Raw genomic sequence first — 10,177 nt, 5'->3', positions numbered from 1 at the left:
GGGGGGGAAGTGTTGCTGGACCGGTTTTGCTGCAGAGGAGCAGAGGCTGAGTGAGGAGGCAGCTCATCACTGCTGTGCCAGAGGGTGTTTGTGGAGCTGGGCCCCACTTGGGTCCCCTGCACGCCCTGCTCCCTCCCTCCTGCCGGGCCTGTGCCGGGTGGGAATGGCAGCGCCCTGGGGGTAGGCAGGAGAGGGGGATATGGGAAGAGGCAGCTCGTCTGCCGTCCTGGGAGTGGGAGGAGGCCTCTGTTGCGCTGCGGCGGCGATGATAATGCTTCACTGCGGCTCTCTCTGCCCCCTCCAGGCTGAACGAATTCACGAAGCACATCAGCGGAGAAGGCTGTAAGTGCGTGCGCGTCTGCGTGTGGGGCGGTCTGAGCTGCGCTTCCCCCGCTGCCACGTTCTGGGACGGGGCCTGGAGCGGCCTGGCTGGCAGCAGGGGTAGCTGGGGACGCTGCAGCGCTGGGACGAGAGCTGAACTGTGCCGTGCCAGGCTGGGGGCTGCCGGCGGGGTGCCCGGCGCGTGGGCCCTGGGCACCCGCTGCCCTCGTGCCTGGTGTACGCCCATCCCCAGCACGGGGTGCTCTCTGCTTGCAGGGGAAAGGCTCCCTCCTCCCCAGCCCAGCCCCCGGGGCCTCTCAAGGCCGGCCCTGCCCCGGCTCCCTCCCTGGAAGGGGTGATGTGTCAGCACAGAGCCCAAGATAAGGATTCTGACTGCGTTTGCATGTGATTAAACATGCCGAGTGCTCTGACCTTCCGCAGCGCGGGGGGAGCCCGGGGCTGGGCTGAGGCTGCTGGATGGGAAGCCAAAGCTGCTTTGGGGGGCTGGGCTGAGGCAGACTGGGGTGAAGGAGGCTGTCGGCACGTTCCCTGGCCTCCTCGCTCGCGCACAAGCACTTTGGGGGGGCTTTGGGTTCAGGAGAGCTCTCGTGAGGAAGCAGAGTCCCAGCCCGCTGCTCGCAGGGCTTCCGCCGGCCCCGCTCGCGCTGAGGCTGGAGATGCCTGAAGCCGTTGTTTCTCTTCCCTCAGCCAAAGCAGCCTCGGTCCGAGCCCTGCTCTTTGACATCTCTTTCCTGATGCTGTGCCACGTGGCCCAGACCTATGGCTCAGAGGTAATAACCTGCCTTCCCTCTGGAGGGGAAAGGGCGGGAGCGAGACCCTGATCCCAGCTGGTCCGGGCAGGGACGGGACTCTGACCCTGCGAGAGCAGCGTGCTGCAGCCTGCCAGCCTCCTCTAGTGGCCAACCCAGCCCGCTGGCTGGGACCGAGCTGCCAGCGCTGCCGGCCCTGGGCCTCGTGGCCCCTGCGGCCACCCTTCCGGCATGTGGGTGAAGCGCCCCGTGCGTTTCCCCTGGTACGACAAGAAATCAGCCCGCACAGGGCCTGTCCGCACCGGGCGAGGGAGCAGGGATGGCTGCAGCATTCCTGAGCGCGTTTGCTTACTCTCCTACTTTGTCCCTTTCTGTGCTGTACAGCGTGTGCAGTACCGTGCCGTCGGTGGGAACGCTGCGTACGTACCCGGTCGGGGGCTAGCCTGGCCGGCTCTGATCTTGCCAGGCTTTTCCCAGCCTTGCACTCCGATCCCGCACCGCCTGGGTGTGGGTAGAGGCCAGCATTTGCTGGTCGGGGGGCACGTGCAGCCAAGGCTGAACGTCACCCCTCCCTCCTGAAAGGAGGAACTTGCAGCTCCACTCAGGAAGCAGCACTTTGATTGCATGAAGATTTTCCAGKTTTCAACATCTGTGTGTGTGTTGAGAGGCAAAACGATACCGAAACAGCGGGAACGCTGAGAGGGAGAGAAACGTGGCAGGGACCTGCCCACCCGGACCCAGGGAGCTGGGAGGGGGGAGGCTGGTGCAGCGTGGCCAGAGGCAGCTCAGAGCCAGATGTGCTCGGGGCTGTCTGGTGAGGTCTCAGCCCCCAGCCCGGCCCGGGGAGACTTTCCTGACCAGCTGTTGCTGAACAGATGTGCAAAGCATTTCACTTTTGACAAAAATAGCGTCCCTTGGGTCAGAGAGGCTGAAGGGAGGAAGCAGTGTGCAGGATTCCCAGCTCATATCCCCCTCAGGACCCTTTCCAGCTGGCTACCAGCTGGGCTGTGCACCCCGTCCCCAGGCTGCGCCCCATCCCTGCAAAGCTGTGGGCCCCTTGGCCCTGCGGCCGGGTAGCCTGCACTCAGCTCTGCCCCGCTGCCAGGGTGTCTGGGCACAGGGCACAGCAGAGAAGGTCCTCTGGGCCCCACGGTGGCTGGTGAGGAGCAAGTGGCCCTTTCCAGGCAGGATACGGTGACCTGCTGCAGCGCTCGCAGCCCCTCGGGACTGGCCCTGTCCCGGTGTCTCCCCGGGGATGCCTGGTGCAGCCTGTCAAAGTGGGAACGCTGCTCCAGGACAGGCTGCTCCCCCCGCCCCGGAGAGTCCCACGGGAGAGGGGCAAACCACAGCCCACAGGCTGGAAACCAGTGCCTTCCTGSGGAGTGACCAGTGCCTTACTGGGTGACTGAGCAGGGCCAGAGATCGACCTCTCGGTGYGGGCCACGGGGCGGCGCTGTTCCCCCAGCCATGAGCCCCCTCGGGTGGGGGGCAGGCCGCAGGGCGGGGGTCCCCGGGCAGGGTGCCCGCGGGTGCAGCGCTGCCCCTGGGCCGGGTCCCCTTCCAGGTGATCCTGACGGAGTCGAGCCCGGCAGGCGAGGTGCCCTTCTTTGAGACCTGGATGCTGACCTGCATGCCTGAGGAGGGCAAGATCCTCAACCCYGACCACCCCTGCTTCCGCCCCGACTCCACCAAGGTGGAGTCCCTGGTCGCCCTCCTGAACAACTCCTCCGAGATGAAGCTGGTGTAAGAGCTCAAGGGACTTCCCGCGCGCCTGGCCCTGCTGGGCCGCAGTGATCCCCGGGGCTGGGGAGAGTCATCCCCTCTCCCTGGGCACGTGGTCGCTCTAAGYGAGCATCTGAACCTCTCCACCTCTCTTTTCTCTGGCAGACAAATGAAGTGGCATGAGGCATGCCTGAGCATCTCGGCTGCCATCCTGGAGATCCTCAACGCCTGGGAGAACAGCGTGCTCACCTTTGAGTCCATCCAGGTAGGCCTGGTGGGATGACGGCATGGGGCAGAGCAGGGTGTTGGCAGGGTCAAGGCTCCCATCCTCCTGCCCCAAATGTTGCTGCAAAACTTGCTGGTTACTTCACAACTGTCATCTCCTCCCTTAGAAAATCACAGACAACATCAAGGGGAAGGTGTGCAGCATGGCAGTGTGCGCGGTGGCCTGGCTGGTGGCCCATGTCCGTATGCTGGGCTTGGATGAGCGGGAGAAGTCCCTGCAAATGATTCGGCAACTGGCAACCCCCCTGTATGGCGAGAACACGCTGCAGTTCTACAACGAGCGGTGAGTCCAGGCCTTGTGGCATGCAGAGCCCTGTATTGTGGCCTTTTTTGCCTTCCCTCTGCCTCCGAGGACSTGCGTGACCCCTTTCTCTCTCTGCTGCAGTGTGGTGATCATGAGCTCCATCCTGGAGCACATGTGTGCTGATGTCCTGCAGCAGACRGCCACACAGATCAAGTTCCCCTCCACGGGCATGGACACCATCCCCTACTGGAACCTCCTGCCCCCTAAGAAGCCCATCAAGGAGGTGCTGACGAGTGTGTTCACCAAGGTGCTGGAGAAGGGCTGGGTTGACAGCCGCTCCATCCACATCTTCGACACGCTGCTGCACATGGGCGGCGTCTACTGGTTCTGCAACAACCTGGTGAAGGTACGGGGTGGAGGAGGCTGCGCTGGGCCGTGGTGGGTGGTGGCCGTGACCCCCCTGGTGCTGCTGCTGAGAGTCGAGCCCATGAGTGCTGGGACTAGCCTGTGCTCCCAGCACACCCTTCCTGCCAGGGCTGGAGTGGGACCCGGGAGTGCTGGCTGTGGTTAGGCTGCGTCTCCTGTGGCAGTCACAGGCACCGGAGATGAGCGGGACAGGCCAAGCTGCGCCCGTGCGTCCCTCAGCCTGGCCCTGTGCTTCCAGGAGCTGCTGAAGGAGACGCGGAAGGAGCACACGCTGCGGGCTGTGGAGCTGCTCTATGCCATCTTCTGCCTGGACATGCAGCAGCTGACGCTGACCCTACTGGGCCACATCCTGCCCAACCTGCTCACTGATTCCTCCAAGTGGCACACCCTCATGGACCCACCAGGCAAGGCCTTGGCCAAGTAAGGCCCCCGTCCTGCTGGGCCTTTGGGGTGGGGGTCCAGTTTGTGGAGCTGGGAGACTCTCCATGCTGAGGGGCAGATGAAGTGTCCCAGGCCAGGGCCCGGCAGCCTGGCTCCTACTTGGGCTCGCACACAGTGGTGGTGGGAACAGATGCGCTGGTGTCCTGGGCCCCATTCGCTGCTGGCTGTCACCCCTCACTGAGGAGGGACCTGCCACGTCCCATCYTGATGCATGCTCTGGGCTCTGCGTCTTCCCTCAAAACCTGCCGGGCTCCCGTCCTGAGATCTGGGTGGGCTGTGACAGCACCTCTGCAGCTCCCCCTTCCTGTCGCTAGGCTCTCCGTCTGGTGTGCCCTGAGCTCCTATTCCTCCCACAACAAGGGCCAGGCGTCTGCCAGGCAGAAGAAGAGACACCGAGAGGATATTGAGGTGTGTCTGGTGCGGAGGGGGGGGGTCGGTCGGAGGCTCTTTGCCTGCCCGAATGGGCAGCRTTTGCGGGAAGTGGCGGGCTTGAACGTGCTGTAGCTGAGGCTGGACTCCCTGCCCAGTCTCCCTGGGCTGTCCGGCGTGCTGTCCCCTGCCCTTTCCCCGGAGAAGGGGGAACGTAACGAGATGGACTGCGTGGCCCAGGCTGAGTCACCGTGGTGTGACCGGAGATCCCAGTCGTGGGCCATGGCGCTGCGCGGAGCCTGCGGTGGGCTGTCCGCCCCGCGTGCCTGGCGAGCGGGGGACCCTGGTGTGGCCCACGCAGAGGGGCTAGTGGGTCTGATCCCTCTCTGCCCCCTTCCCTCCCAGGATTACATCAGCCTGTTCCCACTGGACGACACGCAGCCCTCCAAGCTCATGCGCCTRCTGAGCTCCAACGAGGAAGACGCAAACATCCTCTCCAGCCCCAGTAAGTGCAGGCGTGGAGGGCTGCTCCTGGAGAAGGCGCGGTCCTGCCTCGCCACTCGCTTGTGGGTGTGAAATGTATGTTAGCACAAAAAGCATTTTCCTTCCTGAGCTGGCCAAGTGCTCCTGGCTCTTGGATGTGGCAGGGAGGGCTCTCCACTCCCCTCTGCGTGGCCTCACCTTTCCAGGCCTGGCTGCAGGTGTCGTGTGGCACCGGGAGGCAGGCAGCACTGGCTTAGAGCTCAGCGCTTGTWTTCGCAGCCCTGGGAAATAGCGTGTCTCGCAACCCCTTTTCTGTGAGTACTCGGAGACCCGCAGTAGCGTTTGACAGTAACAGGGTGTTTTGAGAAGATCTCTAAATCTTCTCAAGTGAGAGAGTTTTCTTGAGTTCCCATGGAGTTTTTGMGCTGAGAAAAGGCTAAAGAATTTAGTTTCTGTGACGAAAAGGTCTTTAGGAAAGACCTTATGCTACCACCTCAGGCAGCGCCTGGTGCACAAGGGTCTCGAGGAGGTGTAGTTCAAGCCCTGTTGTTCATGATCACTCCATGTGGGACCAGAAAGCTGAAGGGCTGGAGGTGACGTTCCTGCTGTGTCTCTGATTAAATCYTGAAATTCCAGTGTTGTTAACAAGGCAGCAAATGGAGCTGATGAGTCCCTGAAGTCACGTCTCCGTATTGCTGGAGCGCGGATGCTTCGAGTTGCAACAGCACTGGCAGGAAGTACAGCAGGCAGGAAGAGGGTCCTTGACTCTCCCCTGCAATGGGGGATGCGATGCAGTGGGCTGTTGCAGCTCTAAAATATGTTTGGACTCCTGGGCAGTGAGTCAGGATGCTCCCTGGTCATTGTTTCTTCCAGTGCCCTTAGTCTAACTTGGTAGATGTTTTTCAACATATACATCAACCTGTGGTTTTTGTTGGTTTCATTACTGTTGAAATTTGGGGGTTTCCCTTTATTTCACTATCTTTTTTTAAACTCTTGGTGCAGTTTCCACCTCTTTCTAGTGACATTCAGGACTTTTTTGGTCTGTCCACTGCGATGATTTGGAAATCCTGCTTCCTGAGCTAGCTACGTAATTCAGTAATTCCATGAGAAAAGTGGGGGAGGGCTTTCTTTTTTTAGCGGGCATCCGCAGAGCAGCACAAGGTGGGTCCTGCTGATTTSCATGGCTCTGTAGGGCGAGTCTGCACAGGGGGCCTCCCCGGCCTGTTGGAGAGGAGATGGCACCAACTCCTCTCCTCCAGGAGCCCCCAGGACAAGGCGGTGTCCCTCAGGCCGAGTCTGGCGGGCTCAGATAGGCTAAGATAGATCCCCAGCCTTCCCAAGGTTTACTACTAGTCCACTGGTCATGTCTCAACTCCRATAGCTAAATCCTTCTCCAAGAGCGACTTCCCAGTTCTGCGGCGCAGCTGTGGAACATCTGGCTCGCTCCACCCAGCTGGCTCTGCTGTGAGCAGTATGCATAGCATGTATAGCTTGTGCATTACTTCAGCTCGGCGGAGCGCTGTTCGCTCCCTGTCTTGACTGTGGCATTGCGTTAAGCTGCTCGTGCCATTGCGGGGTGTCAGTAACGAGTCATTGTTACAATTAAATCCAAATGCGAAGTACAGGGAGGTGTCCTCGCACAGTCTCACTGATGCCTGTCCCTTGGAGATGTCATTAAACTTGGTCAGACTTGGAATATGTCTATCTTGTGCAAGAGTGAAGCCCAGTGACACATCTTTGGAGCAGCAGCGTGTGCAGCCCTCCTTGGGCTGTTGTGCTTCGTCATGCCTCGGACTGGCACGCGTAGGCCTGTCCCGTGCTGCCAGGGCTGCTTGCTTGCACCCCAGCTGAGAGGGATGGTGACAAACACGGAGAGTATTTCCGTGCTGCGTGCATCTGGCATGTCCAAGCAGCGAGGATGGTGCTCGTTCAGATTGGCTGGGTGTGGAGGGTGCTGGGGACCACGCTCCAAATCTCTCCGTCCCCTCCTGGGGCCTCGGAGAGCTCAGATGGCCGGCGTTGGCCAGGGTGGGCACCTTGGCACGGCTGAGGGGGGCYGTTGCAGCCTGTGCCCAGTCTGACACGTTTTCTTCCCCGTCAGATCGCTCGATGAGCAGTTCGCTCTCYGCCTCCCAGCTTCACACCGTCAGCATGAGGGACCCGCTGAACAGAGTGCTAGGTAACGGCGCGGTCGCCAGCGGCAGGGCCTGGCCGCGGCCGTGGGGTCGGCCCAGGCAGCATGCCCGAGAGGGCTAACAGGTCCTCTCTGAACTCACCTGGTTTCTGACATTTCCCTGTCTCCACAGCAAACCTCTTCCTGCTCATCTCTTCCATTCTGGGGGCCAAGACGGCCGGCACCCACACCCAGTTTGTCCAGTGGTTCATGGAGGAGTGTGTGGACTGCCTGGAGCAGGGCAGCCGTGGCAGCATCCTCCAGTTCATGCCCTTCACCATGGTGRGTCCTGCAGCCGAGACACAGCTGCTGTCCTGCGCAGGAGAGGGCTGCGGAGCAGCCGCTTCTCCCATTGCCAGATGCTACTCCCACAGGATGGAGGCAGGCGTTTTAGGGGGAYGGGACTGCCCCCTGAGAAGCTGCCCCTCTCATAAGAGCAGCGTGGGGCTATGGGGTTGTACGCGATGCTCCACTAGCAGGATTAGTGTGGGTGCAGGGGCAGGAGAGTGCTGGGACTGGCTTGGAGGTGCTGGTTTTGCATGACGGGATCCTGGGGCAGACCAGGGCAGTTCCTTCTCCAGCTACTTCCCTGCTGTGTGTGAGCTCTCGTGGTTCAGTGCTGACAGACCAAGTTTCAGCCTCAGCTCTGCCACCAGCTCCCTGCGGTTTTGGCCCTGCTTACACTCAGGGATTGCCCCAGGGTTGCTGTCTCTAGGACAGTTGCACTGACATGGTATTTCAGGCTCAAGTTTCTGTGGTTGCATTCCCCAGCCCCCTTGGTCATCCTCGTAGCCCTGGTTTGAGCCGCTGCCCGGCTCTGATGTCTCCAGTGTTGTCATGAGTCAGCTGTTTCCTCTCTCTGGGCAGGTTTCGGAGCTGGTGAAAGTATCCACCATGTCCAGTCCCAAAATTGTCCTGGCCATCACAGATCTCAGCCTGCCGCTGGGTCGCCGCGTCGCTGCGAAGGCCATCGCCGCCTTGTGAGCACGGCACCCCCCTCCTGCTGCGCGGGAGAGGGCTGCGGAGCAGCCGCCGGGAAACGCCAGCGGCCGCCGCCGCGGCCCAGCCATAGCAGTCTGGAGGCTGGGCTGGGGCACGGGCGCCCGGAAAAGCCTCTCCRTCACCGCCGACTTGGCCTGGCTGTGCCCAAGGGCATTGCCAGTGGCAGCAGGGGCAACTTCCCTCTGCGTTCAGCCTCCTGGTGATGCTCTTACCTCACTGCCTCGTGCTGGGCATTCAGAGACTGAGACAAAGCTGCCGCTTTTTTTTTAATTCTAATTAATTCAGTCCTTTCATAGAGCTGGGCTTTGCCTCATTTCTGTTCAGTTTTCTGACTGCAGCCCAGGACCCTGTGGCTCCCGACAGCCCCGTCTCCAGGTGAGCTGCCCATGGGGCTTGGGCAGGGGCAGAGACCAAGCCAGGACTTAGCCGGGGCATGGGGAGAGGGTGGCCAAGACCAACGCTGGGCAGGGGAGAGCAGGGAGATCCCTAACCGTGGTGCGAAGGCCGTGGTCAGACAGGTCTGAGCCAAAGATGTGGTTTTAGGAGCACATAGTGGCCGTGGGGCTGCTTGTCACGGGGCACCTGGGGCACAGGGTCGAGGAGGGGGCAGATGAGTCATGGGCAGAGGGCTGAGTGGCAGCTGTAAGCTGTGATGATTCAGATACGGCCTCCAGCTCCGGCAGTCCCTGCGCTGCCGTGGGCCGGGAGGGAAYGGACAGGTTGGAGGATGCGTCCTGGATGCTCCCGCAGCGTTTGCTGCCCTCCTGCCCTCCRGCCTTGCAGGTGATCCTGGGCCCTACCCCCTGCGTGCTGGTCTGCGTTTAATTAAAACTCTTAATGGGAAGGGAAATCTGGGCGTGGACGAGTTCACAGGGCTGCAACATCCCTCCTGGGGGGTTGAACCCACCTGCCCCGGCCCCGGCCCAGCTCGGGAAGGCGGCGCGGTGCCCGGAGCCGAGCGGGCGACGCTCTGCGCCCGGCCCGCCGGCTGCAGGTGTGCGGCTGGGTGGAGCAGCGATGCTTTCCTGCCCGGCTGTAAACTACAGGCAAATTCATGTTGGAAATTCCTCCACGTGAGCGTGAGTTCACTCCACGGCCCCGGATCCAGGCACGGCACCGGCGGCTGGTGAGTAACGGGCCTCAGCACCACTGGGCCGCGCCAGCCTCCCCCTGGGAGCGGCTGCTCCGTGGGGCCGAGCTCGCGCCCAGTCAGCTGCTTTTGCGATGAATCTGCCTGGAAATGTCACGAAAGCCCTTTCCTGAGGGGGTGGCAGCGCTGGGGGCGGCTTCCCCTCTGCTCCTTCCATTCACAATTTCWGTTTGACTCATGCAAAAGGGGGAAAGGGTGCCAGGGCGGGTGCTGCGTCACCCCGTACCTGCCTTACGCTTCTGGGGCCGGGGCTGGCTCCGGGCTGCGTCTCCTAGGCCGGTGCGGGTCAGCGGGACCCGGGTGCTCTCCTCCGTGGCCGGAGCGAGGCCGGGTGGCCGGTGGCGGAKGGAAGGGTGGCCGGGCGGTGATGCAGGGCTGCCTTGCTCCTGCGTCCCCCCAGCGCGAGCAGGGACGGCCCGGGCGCCTTGCTGCCCGCCCGGTGCCCGGTGCCCGGTGCGGGCTGGTGGCGGGGCCGCCGCGGGCGAGGGCAGCTCTTTACCGTTAGCTCCGAGCAAAGTGCCCGCGGCCTTCCCAGCTCTGTCAATATTTGCCTGCTGCGCTGGGGCCGCGTGGCCGCTCCGGGCTCGGCATTGGCCCTTCTCCGGTGCCAGCGCTTCACCTTCCTGGAAGGGGCTGGAGCGGGAGAAGGGGTTTCCTGTAAGTGCTGATAAGCCGGGGCAGGAAGGCGCAACGCTTCCCGCTGTTTGTTCTCGGGAAAGCCGGCGCAGGGAGGGCGCACACCAAAACAAACACGGGCAGCGGCTTCCCCGCGGCAGCGACGGGAGCCCTTC

The 10,177-nt window shown here is 62.2% G+C and overlaps 1 protein-coding gene across 1 annotated transcript in view; it reads left to right on the top strand.

Annotated features, from left to right (window-relative positions):
• The window catches only part of MED24 (mediator complex subunit 24), a 17,358-nt gene extending 8,825 nt beyond the window's left edge, over window positions 1-8,533 (top strand). The window contains exons 13-24 of the mRNA XM_085318847.1: window positions 305-342; window positions 1,030-1,112; window positions 2,656-2,834; window positions 2,979-3,078; window positions 3,206-3,381; window positions 3,484-3,748; window positions 4,007-4,188; window positions 4,524-4,617; window positions 4,984-5,083; window positions 7,163-7,240; window positions 7,368-7,516; window positions 8,102-8,533. Coding sequence (XP_085174973.1) covers window positions 305-342; window positions 1,030-1,112; window positions 2,656-2,834; window positions 2,979-3,078; window positions 3,206-3,381; window positions 3,484-3,748; window positions 4,007-4,188; window positions 4,524-4,617; window positions 4,984-5,083; window positions 7,163-7,240; window positions 7,368-7,516; window positions 8,102-8,218 — 1,561 coding nt within the window. The 3' untranslated portion in view covers window positions 8,219-8,533. The remainder of the gene's footprint in view (window positions 1-304; window positions 343-1,029; window positions 1,113-2,655; window positions 2,835-2,978; window positions 3,079-3,205; window positions 3,382-3,483; window positions 3,749-4,006; window positions 4,189-4,523; window positions 4,618-4,983; window positions 5,084-7,162; window positions 7,241-7,367; window positions 7,517-8,101) is intronic.
• Window positions 8,534-10,177: the final 1,644 nt, after the last annotated feature.

The sequence above is a fragment of the Rhea americana genome, unplaced genomic scaffold, assembly GCF_003343005.1.
Source record: "Rhea americana isolate MKP2758 unplaced genomic scaffold, rheAme1 scaffold_556, whole genome shotgun sequence".
Lineage (NCBI taxonomy): Eukaryota > Metazoa > Chordata > Aves > Rheiformes > Rheidae > Rhea > Rhea americana.
Note: the sequence above shows the minus strand (reverse complement) of the source record. Positions and strands in the feature narration are given on the sequence as shown.